The sequence below is a fragment of the Solanum stenotomum genome, chromosome 1 (assembly GCF_019186545.1).
Source record: "Solanum stenotomum isolate F172 chromosome 1, ASM1918654v1, whole genome shotgun sequence".
NCBI classification, from domain to species: domain Eukaryota; kingdom Viridiplantae; phylum Streptophyta; class Magnoliopsida; order Solanales; family Solanaceae; genus Solanum; species Solanum stenotomum.
Genome location: NC_064282.1, coordinates 96,881,090 through 96,896,645, shown reverse-complemented (window position 1 = coordinate 96,896,645; position 15,556 = coordinate 96,881,090). Strand labels below are relative to the sequence as shown.

General features: G+C 30.0%; 2 protein-coding genes, 1 non-coding gene and 1 pseudogene across 3 annotated transcripts; all 4 read right to left on the bottom strand.

The window, feature by feature from the left end:
- Window positions 1-3,633: 3,633 nt before the first annotated feature.
- On the bottom strand, window positions 3,634-5,116 carry LOC125876355 (E3 ubiquitin-protein ligase PUB23-like). Its single transcript, XM_049557537.1, has one exon. The coding sequence runs from the start codon at window positions 5,036-5,038 to the stop codon at window positions 3,818-3,820; it is 1,221 nt and encodes a 406-aa protein (XP_049413494.1). The 5' UTR covers window positions 5,039-5,116; the 3' UTR covers window positions 3,634-3,817.
- Window positions 5,117-9,125: 4,009 nt separating this feature from the next.
- Window positions 9,126-9,197, bottom strand: TRNAN-GUU (transfer RNA asparagine (anticodon GUU)). The gene has a single exon. It is a non-coding gene; the product is annotated as a tRNA-Asn (tRNA).
- A 557-nt stretch (window positions 9,198-9,754) lies between these two features.
- On the bottom strand, window positions 9,755-11,134 carry LOC125876347 (E3 ubiquitin-protein ligase PUB23-like; annotated as a pseudogene).
- Window positions 11,135-15,018: 3,884 nt separating this feature from the next.
- Window positions 15,019-15,501, bottom strand: LOC125860066 (E3 ubiquitin-protein ligase PUB22-like). Its single transcript, XM_049539965.1, has one exon. It carries the CDS (start codon window positions 15,499-15,501, stop codon window positions 15,019-15,021), a length of 483 nt encoding a protein of 160 aa, XP_049395922.1.
- Between the last annotated feature and the right edge of the window lie 55 nt (window positions 15,502-15,556).

The following is a 15,556-nucleotide window of genomic DNA, read 5'->3' as shown; positions in this document are numbered from 1 at the left end:
CCGTTTCGACATTCTAAAACTGCCGGAATCGACGGAAATCCGATCCGAGTCCCGAAACTCCAAATGACTCGAAAAAGCACTTTTTAACCAACTTTAACTCATAAAAACTCAACTTCTCAAAAACTCAACTTTTTACCAACTTTTCCTCAAACCAACTTTACAACCACAAAACATGGGACTCGGGGCAACTACCGAAAGGGCAAAATAGTCATTTCCACGAAAAATTACCAAAATAACCTTTCGGGTCATTACAGTTTTCTATTTATTTATTTTGTCTTTTTTTTAATGATATAGAAAAAATTTGAGTACGATCTAATCATGAAGATTGTAACTCTATTAGATCTAGTTTTAAGACGGAATAAATTTCTTTTAATTTATTAAAATAAAATCAACTTTTAATATAAAGGTCTATCAGATAAACTTGAATCATCGCTATTTTTAAAGTTGACATAAGTTTCTTTACTATAAATTTCACGATTTTTAAAGTCGGCGAATTTTTCTTTTGCCATAAATTTTATTGTTACTGATATTTACATATAAAAAATGGACACTTTATTAGCTCTTATTTGTGATACACAATTTTCTGAAATGTAGATAGTAGTTATGATCGTAACAATAGAAAGAAAGAAAAAACTAAGTCAAAATTTGTGATGAAACTTAGTGTTTATTATTTATGCGTATAAAGATTTTTTGTCTTGTCATAAAAGAATTATGATTCAATAAAATTGTATAATTTAGCTATTAAATTTGATATATAAGGCTTTGAAATAGTTTCTAAAAATCTGTGGACATGAGTGCAACAAGTCCATGAAATGAAAGAACAAAGCATCAAGTGGTTAAAGTTTACTAAGAAGGATTATGGTGGAGAGGTCTCGAGTTTGAGTCGTTTTTGTTAGGAATTACCCGTAATCAGTGGTGAAGTCAGGAATTTCACAAAGAGTGTTCAGAAATAGCACAATAAAAGCTCTTTTCAAAAAATAGAACTAGTGAGATTCAAACACACGAGCACTACTCATTCCAAGGAGGTGAAACTACTGGGCTACAATAGTTTGTTGTGTTAAGGGTGTCCAAAATATATTATTTAATCATTTCCTGTATCATTTTACTTGTATATACGGTATTTTTTTCCGACGAAGGGTGTCCAATTGGACACCTTGACCACCATGTGGCTACGTCACTGCCCTAATGTGGAAATTTTTGGCGCGAATTTGGATTTAGTTGGACTCTAATATAGATATTGGACATCGAGTGAGTGAGAAAAAAAATGGTTAAAGTTTGAATGCAATTTATTGGACTTCAAATATTAGCCAATTATTTGATGATCCTAACTTAATATTTTCCAGCTGACTTTAGAAAAATTAATGTATATATGTTTGTATATGAACTTAATTGACTTTTCTAATCAAATATATTAAAGCCATCATTATTTGATAAATTTAACCCTTGGATGGAGTAAATAATATGTACGCATCTAAACTTGGACCATTTTGGCTATTTTGGAAGTAATTAGTGACAAACAAAGTTTCATGCTTAAATAATAAAAATTCTTTTTAATGATTAACTTTATACATCTTGACATCTACTACTTTGATTATAAGAGAATGCATAAAGACATTTACAATTTGCACAATTTTAAATGGTAATGTACGAAGTCCTTGAATAAGCACACCAGAATTGACGGAGTATTACTTCACTTTCTCTTAGTTCAATTCGTAATAAAGAATCAGTATTTGATGTTTTTTGATGTATTATAAGCAATTCAAAAATGTATTTTGAGTTTTGAATGACAAAATGTAGTGTATATTTGCTACAAATATACATAGCATGAGTGTTTCGCTTTATCGCATTGTTTTATGAAATTTTATTTTATTTTATTTATAATTACACTTTCAGAATATGTCATATAAATTTTCGAACTTTGTTATTATAGATACTCCATGATTTATGTGAGAAACATTGGAATAGGCCGATACATAAGATTAGATATTCCTAACAACGAATGAGAGAAAAGCAATGAGTAATTCTGAATTGAAATAAATAACTGTTTTGATGGAACCTTCTTCTTTATATAGTAAATTATATTAAAAAAATACAACGTAGATACACGACTCAAACACATTAATAAGCTCAGCACCATCAACTAGTCAATCCAAACCAAAAAATCAAACCAAATGAGGACAATACAAAAAAAAAAGTATAATAACAAAATAAAAATAAAAAATTGCGTCAATACAAACATTTTTTTCTACAAAATAATGAATTATTTTTTTAAAAAATAAATATTTCCAGAGGAGACTTGTGAATTCTATTCCACAATTGCGGCTATATAATTATTTATATTTAATAAAGGAAAAGGGAAGACTTTGTCTCATTAATTAATTGAATTAAATGTGTTGAGGTCCAGTCTCTTTATTATACTGATTGGAAGATATCCAGCCAATGCCAGTTTTCTTTGCTAGTTGGAAAATGACAACCAAAAATGAAATAAAATAAATAAATAAATACATAAATAATAATATGCTCTTTTTTTCTTAGTAAAAATGGTCTTCATATCATAAAAATCAGAAGCGAAACTAGAAATTCAACACATATTTAATTGAATATAGTAATTTTCATTTAAACATTGTATTTGTGCAAATATGCTTTTTTTTCTTGGTAAAAGTTGTCTTCAGAGCTAGGAGTCTGAATATGTATTAGGTTAAAAATGATAATTTTTGTTTAAACTTATAAGTGATAGGCAAGTTAGAACTGTATTACTTGAAGCTTTAGAATACATAAAGTTTAAATTTCGATTCCGTAATTAAAAAATATGTACTGCTTAAAAAAAAAAAAAAATAGTACTTCTAACTTTTAATAAGGCAGGGTCCAGTCAGTCATGGCTAGCTGCTAGGAAAATGAGAGACATTATAATATAAAAATAATGGAACCCTACCTTCCATGCATGTAGTACAATGTATATGGGTGGTCGGTTAGGAATTCAAAATTAAATATGAAATTTTTTCACAAATTATATAGTGTTAATAACATATTACATTTTATTTATACACTTTTTTAAATCATAAAAATCTCTTAAATTTGGTGGAATCTGGATACATCTCAAAACGTCCCAATACATTGCATCTCGGTTTCGAATACATCACTCGATGTCGCGTCAAGGGATGTATCCGATCGATATATCGCGTAAAGTGATGTATCCGATTGATACATCGCGTAAAGTGATGTATCCAATCAATACATCGCGTAAAGTGATGTATCCGACCGATACATCGCGTAAAGTGATGTATCCGATCGATACATCGCGTAAAGTAATGTATCCGACCGATACATCGCGTAAAGTAATGTATCCGACCGATATATCGCGTAAAGGGTTGTATCTGACGAATACATCACATAAAGTGATGTATCCGACCAATAGGGGAGAGTAGGAATTTTTTGTAATTTTCTTAAATGGTGACAAGTTTAAGAGAATATGATAAAATAAGTTGTGTATTAGGTAATTTTTCCGTTAAATATATATTACTAGAATAATTTCATATTTTAACCTTCTATTCTCTTTCTGCAAACTTTTATTATATTATAACAATACATTTCTATATTTACAAATAATTAGGCAACATATATCAATAGTTTCTTAAATCTGCCAGTATATTTTATTTGAACACTCTCAAACACTTTAATTGAATCACAATGTTGAATATGGATATGGACAATTTTGTCCTTTTTTTTTACCTTCTATTTTCTGGAAAGAATAAATTATGTACACAAAAAACAATTATTATTTCTATCTAATAAATGTTTGTCCTTTCTATCCTAATTTCTAAAATGGATATGAAGATAATAAATTATTAGGTACACAAGGAGAATTCCTCCATGCCTTTGCATGAAATTTGAGAATTTCTCTAGCTCTTTCCTTAGCTTTGCTTCCACAATCAACTTGAAGCACCAAACAAAGCTTTGCCACCACACCCAAACTCAACATCTCTTGAACAACACTTGGTGTTGATGAAAATTTTGAGATTGAATGTAAAATCTTGATTGCCCTTTCACTCCCTACTTTAGAAACCCTAAGTATTTTCTTGGACACAATGGCTAATCCTCCGGGATGATTCAACAGCTCAGCTCTCCCTTCTGCACTCTGACAAAGTTGATCCAACAAAATTAGCATCAATTCACAAACCCTTTTTTCAGATGAATTGAGCAGAAGATCAACCAAAACCCTAATTGCTCCTGCTTCTGCTGCTTTCACTCTATTCCTCCCAAATGGGCACGCGTTCACTAGCACTTGCAATGATGCTTTTGTAGCCTTTTGAGAGATCTCATCCCTCAAGACTTGAACAACTTGTGTGAAGAATTCTAGCTTCAAACTCAAAAGTAAAGTTGGTGTGGATACTTCGAACATGTCTTTCATTAGCATAACCGCGTAAGCCCTAGACTCATAGCTCCCATGTTGCATGATACGTGTCAATGACTCAATGAATTCTCCATTTCCACTCATGATGAGTGACTTCAATCCTTGTTCGGATAATTTGAGTTGATAGAGGATGCTAAGCGCTTCGTCTTTAATACTCATGAAGCCCTCTTCTTCAAACATTTCATTCGAATTATTAATAATAGAAGCTAAGAACTCCATTGCCCCCGCGGATTCCATGCAACGTTTGTTAGCATCATTCTCAGAAGCTATGGATCTGAGTCTCTTGAGAGATTTCATTTGCATCTTAGGTGATTTCGCTTCTTTTAGGAGCTTTATTATTTGTGGTTTGCTAACCGGAGGTTTTGGTGTAGGGAACCTTTCAATACCATGGGACGCGTTGATAGTGCACCACGATTGGATAAATCTCCGAAGAGTGACATTTGGGGTCAACTCTATGCATGTAAGAGACTGCTTCGTAGCCGGACAAGTGTTGTTCTTCGCAGAGAATATCCATTTTTCGATGTTTTCTCGATCATATGTTATTCCAGTTGAGATCGTGACAGGATCTTTCATCATCTCTAGAGAAATAGGACAAATAAAATAAGGAGGTACTTGAATTTCTTCCATTTGTATATTTTGGAAAATTTCAAGATTAATCAAAGAAGGAGAAATCAAGAACAAGAGAATATTTTTTGTTATTTTGAGTAGATGAAGAAATTGAAGCTTTTGTGGTTATATATATTAGTTGAGAATATTGGAAAGAGATTTTCAAAGTCAAAATTAAACACGGCAAATTAAATAGGCCAAGTTACATGTATACGTAGGAAAAAAGGTGAACACATTTTGACTTTTTCTATATAATAAGAACAATAATAATAATAATAATATATATTTAGTTTTATGTATAATAAACTCGTGTTTTATTAGTGTAAATAAAGACTGCCGACAGGACAACTTACTTTTAATCTTTTATTCACGTTATTAATTTGATTAAACATGAAATTGTAAAATATATTATATAGTTAATTTATGTGATTATAATTTGATATATCGGGTTCAAGCCTTGGATATGAAGAAAATTTTGTTGAGAGCTCCACCCCAAAATGGAATTTGCAATGCATGATACATATTTAATTGGGGATCCAATACACACACCATGCACCGAATGTAAAACCAAAACAATCATTTTAAATATATAAAATATATTTTAAATAAAAATTAATGCTGATGGATGGTTTTGGTTATTGTCTAATTTTCTTTATCAAGTGAGATTTATATTAGGTGGATTAAAAATTTGAAATTTATAGATTTCTACAATAGTCTCAAGTTAATACACAATAGTATCTTAGTTCATAATTATATAATTATAAATATTTAATGAATTTTAATAAAAATAAAAGACTTGCACAAAGTTACTAATTCTTCACCATTTTGACCTTTACCAATTCTCTTGTCTTTTTATTTATTTCTTACGTATTATTATTATTATTATTTTTTTAGTAGTGAAAATTTGCATGAAATTTTCAACAGGTTATTTATAGTTCATGTTGCAGTTGGTAGTTAAGACCAGGTTTTAATTGAAATTTTCTTTTGAGTACTCAAAATTTCAAAGAAATTTTCAATAGGTTATTTTTATTTCATGTTGCACTAGTTGGCAGTTAAGAACAGGTACTAATTGAAGCATTCAAGTCAAACTGTTTTTATTTTATTATAATCGTGGTATTCAAGTCAGCTTACACACATCTCGATTAATTTTATAGAATACATGTTATCTTCTATCATCAACAGATGAAAAGAAATCACCTAATACTTTGTTTCTGCTGAAATTTGAATTTGATGAAACCTCATAGTGCTTAACTTAATTACTTTATTGATCATTAGACAATACATTTGGGTGGCAATCAACCTTTTTTTAAATGGTGTCTTANCTTCTATCATCAACAGATGAAAAGAAATCACCTAATACTTTGTTTCTGCTGAAATTTGAATTTGATGAAACCTCATAGTGCTTAACTTAATTACTTTATTGATCATTAGGCGATACATTTCGGTGGCAATCAACCTTTTTTTTAACGGTGTCATATTTCTATTATTATAATAAAATGTTATTATAAAAAATAATTAATTTATAATAAAACATCATTTGTTACAGAGAAATGTGTCTTTACGTAGTTAGCTTGAGGAATTTAACAAGGGTCAATAATATTGTGTGCATTTTTTCTCTCGGAATATTGAGAAAAATACATTTATATTTAATATATATATACAAACATTGTTTTTCTTGAATGATGAATTTTGACGTGTATTATAGGTTATTGTATTTGATTTGTATCTTATCATTTTGTTGTCTTATTCCCTTACAAATTTGTCTCAAATCCTATTAGAATAATTTTTGTATCCCACAAAGATATATAGACTAATTACGTATATCATATTCGATCGTGTTCTTTTTCAGATTTTACTTGTGAGATTACATTAGGTATGTTATTGTTATTGATTTTCAAAAGTATTTGTCTCAAATTATTCAATATTTTAGAAGTTCAAGATAAAATAAATTAATCTTTTTCTTATTTTACTCATGATAGTATTTTTTTTTAAAGATAATCACATAAAACTTTTTATGGGGTTTTATTCAATGAATAGAAAGACTATATCACAAGATATAAATAATAAAAGTAAAATAATCAAAATTTCTTATAGTTATTATCTTTTTTAAAAGTGCGTAAAAAATACAATAAATAATTTAAGACGGAGTAGTAATTAACTTACAAGTTGATCCTAACAAACACTTGAGTTTGACAGTAGCCATCTTTTTCTAAAATAGCCACAAAACAAATTGTACAAGTTGAAATGAGCTCATAGTATATACTATTGAATATCCAAGTCAAATTATCCAATATAATTAATGATGAATTCAATAAATTAGCAAAGTCAACTAAGTTCACACAAATTTACATTTATTTTTCTAAAGTCGTTTGGAGAATTCATGGATCATGAAATAAGTGGCTAAATTTTAAAGTCCAATTAATTATTACAATATTCAAAGCTTAACCACTTGATGTTTTCTTCTTTCAATTGACGGACTTGTTGCACTCATGTCCACAAATTTTCAAAGCATTATCGAAATTTATAGTTATTGAAAAATATTGAAAAATCATGAAAATTCTCGAAGTTTGAAGCATTATCAAAATTAATAATTATCAGAAAATGTTGAAATATCATGGAAATTTTCGAAGCTTGAAGCATTATCGAAATTAATAGTTATTGGGAAATATTGGAAATTCTCGAAGCTTGAAGCATTAGTGAAATTAATAGTTATTGGAAAATATTGAAAAACGACGGAATTCTCGAAGCTATTGAGGCATACCTATTAACACCGGCTTTAAGAATATTTCACCTGATTTAAGTGTATCCTCCAGAATTCAACAAACTCTTCTAATATAAAACTAGGAACACAGAAACAGAAGCGGACAAAATTTTTTATTAAAGTAGATTATAACCCAACAAAAAAAAGGGAGAATAAGTTTTTTTTTTTTTAATGTTTTGTATCTTCTTTACTGTAAAAGGAAAAAACTTTTTATAAAGAAAAATCTCATATATACAATAAAAGTAGTCAGAACCTTCAACGGCAAAAAGATTATTATAGCAAATTAAGAAAAATCTTTACTAATGAATAAGAATAATATCCAAATATATGTTCTGTTTAATTGCAAATTAACGTTAGAAAACAGTCAACAATGCTATTTAAGGTAGGAAATTATAAAGTTTTGCCAACGGTCAATTTATTATAATGAAGGCCATATATATATAAATGTTAATTAAAAGTATTTTAAAGACATAATCATATTTTTGAGATATTAAAAATACATTTTTCAACAATAGTTAGATTATATTCTATTGAATCGCATTATTTAATAACAAGACAATAAAGTATTACTATAAGATTTAATTCTTTCCATATTCATATGATAAAATAAATGTTGATCATAGTTTATGTAGATTAAATTTCAAAAAACAAATGTGACAAATAATTCACATACATATACAAAAGTCGTCTAAAAATTTGAGTTTTATCATAAAATAAGTGGCTAAGATTAAAGTCCAATTAATTACACTCAATTCCTATTATTGTGTGCTGCTGAGAGACACTAGTTTTAGAATTTTGACTATGTATATTAGTCTTAAATTGAATTATTGACTTGATTAATTTAAATTTGTGTCAGGAATCGTGATGAACCTATTTAAGGGAGAAACATTCTAGGGTTTAAATGTTCTGCGACTCTGATGGTTAAAATGGAGAGATTTTATTCATTGCATCATATTTTTTTATGTTATTTGTGTAACAAAATATTGATACTTCTTCTTACTCTTTTACTAGGTATCTAACACAAATTTACTACTATTAAAGTGTGCGACCAACTCATTTAAAAGCTTAAACGATTAAAGTGGGCGCAATTGAGTAATAATATGACTAAGTAATGACGAATGTGCTCAACATAAGCTTTGCTCAAACTCTAGTTCGTTTCACGTGTAGGTCTGATTCTTTTAAATATCTTAAGCACTTGTTGATTCTTCTTTAAATAATGAGCAACAATGAGATTTTATACAATTCTAGATGAACGCCTAATTGACATCCAATGCCTTAACTTTCATCAAGTGAAATCTACATATTTAAAATATAATTATGAATTAAAGAATTAGGAATCAATCGAATCTCCCCAAGTAGGATTTGAACCTATGATCAATCGGTTAACAACCGATCACTCTATCACTGAGCTACTAAGGAAAAACATGAGATTCAATCTCATAGAGTTCAATTTCCCTTTAATTTTTGGGGTTTATCCGGTGAGCACAACTCTTGCTCGGGTAGGTGGTGACAGTTTCCGGCAACTTACTAAATTCCACCATGCATCGGTATCGCCTACCCTAATGTTCTTGCTCCGTTACTTTTCTTTTTAGTTCGTTTAAAAGATAATGTTACTTTCTTTTTTCGGCAACTCTTTAATTCTTACTTTTCACATGATATATTTAAGATGACAAAATTAAAAGTCATCTTAATACATTCTACACATCATTAATTTAGAATTACAACAATCAAAAATTAAAACCAGATAAATAAATTGAAACTAAATATCATTTATTCTAATGGTAGGCCAAGAGAAAGAGCGTCAAATAAGGTAAGGAAGTCTAACATATATAGATCCATGGTTGGTTAGGAATTTAAGTACTTGAACAAGTGTTTATGTATATTATTTAATAAGTAGAAAAGATATTACATAAAATTAAATAGTAGGACAGGTGAAGATGTATGTATATGAACAATTATATTTCAAGGACAATTTTGTCCACATTTCAATTTTCCTATTTTAATTTTTTTAGTAAACAAATTATGTACACAAATCAATACACTGTATTTTCATTCTTGTGTATACTATTTCAACCTAAGCAATTTTTGCTCTTTTTCATTCTAATTCCTAAAATGGATATGAAGATAGTAAATTATTAGGTATACAAGAAGAATCCTTCCATGCCTTAACATGAAATTTGAGAATTTCTCTAGCCCTTTCCTTAGCTTTACTTCCACAATCAACTTGAAGCACCAAACAAAGCTTTGCCACCACACCCAAACTCAACATCTCTTGAACAACACTTGGTGTTGATGAAAACTTTGAGATTGAATGTAAGATCTTGATTGCCCTTTCACTCCCCACTTTAGAAACCCTAAGTATTTTCTTGGAGACAATGGCTAATCCTCCTGGATGATTCAATAGTTCGGCTCTCCCTTCTGCGCTCTGACAAATTTGATCCAACAAAACTAGCATAAATTCACAAACCCTTTTCTCAGATGAATCGAGCAGAAGATCAACCAACACCCTAATTGCTCCTGCTTCTGCTGCTTTCACTCTGTTCCTCCCAAATGGACACGCGTTCACTAACACTTGCAATGATGCTTTCATTGCCTTTTGAGAGATCTCATCCCTCAAGACTTGAACAACTTGTGTGAAGAATTCTAGCTTCAAACTCAAAAGTAGAGTTGGTGTGGATACTTCGAACATGTCTTTCATTAACATAACCGCGTAAGCCCTAGACTCGTAGCTCCCATGTTGCATGACACGTGTCAATGACTCAATGAATTCTCCATTTCCACTCATGATGAGTGACCTCAATCCATTTTCAGATAATTTGAGTTGATAGAGGATGCTAAGCGCTTCGTCTTTAGTACTCATGAAACCATCTTCTTCTTCAAACACTTCATTCGAATTATTATTATTAATAATAGAAGCTAAGAACTCCATTGCCCCCGCGGATTCCATGCAACGTTTGTTAGCATCATTCTCAGAAGCTATGGATCTGAGTCTCTTGAGAGATTTCATTTGCATCTTAGGCGATTTCGCTTCATTTAGGAGCTTTATTATTTGTGGTTTGCTAACAGGAGGTTTTGGTGTAGGGAACCTTTCAATACCATGGGACGCATTGATAGTACACCACGATTGGATAAATCTCCGAAGAGTGACATTTGGGGTCAACTCTATGCATGTAAGAGACTGCTTCGTAGCCGGACAAGTGTTGTTCTTCGCAGAGAATATCCATTTTTCGATGTTTTCTCAATCATATGTTATTCCAGTTGAGATTGTGACAGGATCTTTCATCATCTCTAGAGAAATCGGACAAATAAAATAAGGAGGTACTTGAATTTCTTCCATTTGTATATTTTGGGAAATTTCAAGATTAATCAAAGAAGGAGAAATCAAGAACAAGAGAATATTTTTTGTTGTTTTGAGTAGATGAAGAAATTGAAGCTTTTGTGGTTATATATATAAGTTGAGAATATTGGAAAGAGATTTTCAAAGTCAAAAATTAAACACGGCAAATTAAACAGGCCAGGTTACATGTATAAGTAGGAAAAAAATTGAACACATTTTGACTTTTTCTATCTATAAAGTATAAAATAAAAATAATAATAATATATATTTAGTTTTATTTTATGTACAATAAACCCGTGTTTTATTAGTGTAAATAAAGACTGCCGACAGGACAACTTACTTTTAATCTTTTATTCACGTTATTAATTGATTAAACATGAAATTGTAAAATATATTATATATTTAATTGATGTGATTATAAAAAAAAATGTTATCTATGATGAGTATATAGAAAACTTTAAGGTTAAATCATTTGAAATATAATTAATATTAGGTGTGGTACAATGGTGGAACTTCTCCATCATTATTAATTTGATATCTCGGGTTGTGTATGAAAAAAATCTTGTTGAGGGCCTCACCTTCAAAATAGAACTTGCAATGCATGATACATATTTAATCGAGACTCCAATGCAGACACCATGTAAAATATATTTTTAATAAAAATTAATGCTGATGGAAGGTTTTGGTTATTGTCTAATTTTCTTTATCAAGTGCGATTTATATTAGGTGGATTAAAAATTTGAAATTTATAAATTCGTACAATAGTCTCAAGTTAATACACAATAGTATATAATTATAAATATATAATGAATTTTAATAAAAATAAAAGACTTGCACAAAGTTACTAATTCTTCACCATTTTGACCTTTACCAATTCTCTTGCCTTTTTATTTATTTCTTACGTATTATTATTATTATTATTTATTTATTTTTGAGTAGTGAAAATTTGCATGAAATTTTCAACAGGTTATTTATAGTTCAGAGAAATGTGTCTTTATATAGTTAGCTTGAGGAATTTAACAAGGGTCAATAATACTGTGTGCATTTTTTCTCTTAGAATATTGAGAAAAAATACACTTATATATATATATATATATATATATATATATATATAAAATTTAGTGTTTGACAAATAATATTTTTCTTGAATAATGAATTTCGATGTGTATTATTATAAGTTGTTGTATTTGATTTGTATCTTATCATTTTGTTGTCTTATTCCCTTACAAATTTGTCTCGAATCCTATTAGAATATTTTTTCTATCCCATAAAGATAGACTAATTACGTATATCATGTTCTATCTTGTCTTTTTCAGATCTCACTTGTGGGATTACATTAGATATGTTATTGTTATTGATTTTCAAAAGTAATTGTCTCAAATTATTCAATACTTTAGAAGCTCAAGATAAAATTTATTAATTTTTTTCTTATTTTACTCTTGATAGTATTTTTTTTTTTTAAAGATAATCACATAAAACTTATTATGGGGTTTTATTCAATGAATAGAAAGACTATATCACAAGATACAAATAAAAGCAAAATAATCAAAATTTCTTATAGTTATTATCTTTTTTAAAAGTGCGTAAAAAATACAATAAATAATTTAAGACGGAGAAGTAATTAACTTACAAGTTGATCCTAACAAACACTTGAGTTTGACAGATAGCCATCCTTTTCTAAAATAGCCACAAAACAAATGGTACAAGTTGGAATGAGCTCATAGTATATACTATTGAATTTCCAAGTCAAATTATCCAATATAATTAAATAAATTAGCAAAGTCAACTAAGTTCACACAAATTTACATTTATTTTTCTAAGTCGTTTGGAGAATTCATGGATCATGAAATAAGTGGCTAAATTTTAAAGTCCAATTAATTATTACAATATTCAAAGCTTAACCACTTGATGCTTTCTTCTTTCAATTGACGGACTTGTTGCACTCATGTCCACAAATTTTCAAAGCATTATCATCAAAATTAATAGTTGTTGAAAAATATTTAAAGTTATTGAAGTTTGAAGCACTATCAAAATTAATAGTTACTGGAAAATATTGGAAAATCTCGAAATTTTTTGAAGTTATTGATGAAGCATGCCTATTGACATTGTTCTTAAGGATATTTTACTCGATTTAATTAGGTTAGGTGTATCATTTAGAATTCAACAAGCTCTTTTAATACAAAATTAAGAGCACATAAACTGGCAAACCATTTATACAAAGTGATCATACTCGACGTTTCAGACTACATGGAAAAGTCGAAATGTGAATCTGAAGTCTCCTTGACCCGACATCCGTGGAAACCACAAGAAACTAACTCAACACCTACAAAGGCTAAAACAAGCTCAGGACCTCACAAAAATCAACCAAGACCTCACCTAGGTCTAAAATCATCCATTGAATCCAACGGAACTCTCGGAATTATGATCCAAGCATCCAACTCTTGATTGTTGACCAAAGTCAACCCAAAGGCAAAATTTTCACAAATTCACAACTTAGAACCTCAAATCCTCAAAAAGACTCCGAATCTGAAACCGAAAACTCTCTCATATTAGATTCCACATTCCTGGGCTGATCGAATCGACCAAATTCTATTCCGACACTTGAAACTCCAAAAGACACCAAAAACCATTTTTAAGCACTTAAGTCTTTCCAAAATCAAAACTTAACAAATTCTCAACCTTTTACTCAAAGCCTGAAAAATAACTTTCAAAACTCAAAGATAGAAGACTTAGGGCTAATATCGAAAGGGTAAAATAGTGAATTTTCAAAAATGACCAACCGGATCATTACACTCCTTTGCTAAGTAATTGACACATGTTCATTACTGCTAGGGATGTGATCAACTCATTTAAAAGCTTAAACGGTTAAAGTGGACATAATTGAGTCATAATATGACTAAGTAATGAAGAGTGTGCTCAACATAAGCTTTGCTCAAACTCAAGTTCGATATTGAAGTATGATTGTGATCGTCTCACGTGTAGGTCTGATTCTTTTAAATATGTTAAACACTTGGTAATTCTTCTTTAAATAATGATTAGCATTGAGATTTTATACCACAACACAATTCTAGATGAACGCGTAATTGACATCCAATGCCTTAACTTTCATCGAGTGAAATCTAAACATTTAAAATATAATTCTGAATTAAAGAATTAGGAATCAATCGAATAGGATTTGAACCTACGATCAATCGGTTAACAGCCGGTCATTCTACCACTGAGCTACTGAGGAACAACAAGATATTCGATCTCATAGAGCTCAATTCTCTTTCTTCGAATTTACCCGGTGAGCACAATTCTTGATCGGGTAGATGGTGCCGGTTTCCGACAACTTGCTAACTTCCATCATGCATCGGTCATCGCCTACCCTAATGCTCCTTTTCCGTTACTTTTCTTTTTTAATTCGTTTAAAAGATAATGTTTCTTTCTTTTTTTTGGCAACTCTTTAATTTTTACTTTCCGCATGATATATTTCAGATCACACGATTAAAAGTCATCTTAATATATTCTACACATCTTTAATTTAAGATCACAACATTCAAAATCCAAACAAAATAAATAAATTGAAACTAAATATCATTATTCTAATGGTAGGCCACGAGAAAGAGCGTCAAATAAGGGATGCTAAGGAAGTAAATGTCTAATAAATTATGGTTCGTTAGGAATTTAAGTACTCAGCTTGAATAAGTGTACATATTACCTAAACTACATAAAATAAAATAGTAGGGCAGGTGAAGATGTATGTATATGAACAATTATATTTCAAGGACAATTTTATCCACATTTCAATTTTCCTATTTTTTTTTCAGTAAACAAATTATGTACACAAATCAATACACTGTATTTTCTTTTTTGTGTATACTATTTCTATCTAACAATTGTTTGTCCTTTTTATCCTAATTCCTAAAATGGATATGAAGATAATAAATTATTAGGTATACAAGGAGAATTCATCCATGCCTTTGCATGAAATTTGAGAATTTCTCTAGCTCTTTCCTTACCTTTACTTCCACAATCAACTTGAAGAACCAAACAAAGCTTTGCCACCACACCCAAACTCAACATCTCTTGAACAACACTTGGTGTTGATGAAAACTTTGAGATTGAATGTAAGATCTTGATTGCCCTTTCACTCCCTACTTTAGAAACCCTAAGTATTTTCTTGGAGACAATGGCTAATCCTCCTGGATGATTCAACAGCTCGGCTCTCCCTTCTGCGCTCTGACAAATTTGATCCAACAAAACTAGCATAAATTCACAAACCCTTTTCTCAGATGAATCGAGCAGAAGATCAACCAAAACCCTAATTGCTCCTGCTTCTGCTGCTTTCACTCTGTTCCTCCCAAATGGACACGCGTTCACTAACACTTGCAATGATGCTTTCATTGCCTTTTGAGAGATCTCATCCCTCAAGACTTGAACAACTTGTGTGAAGAATTCT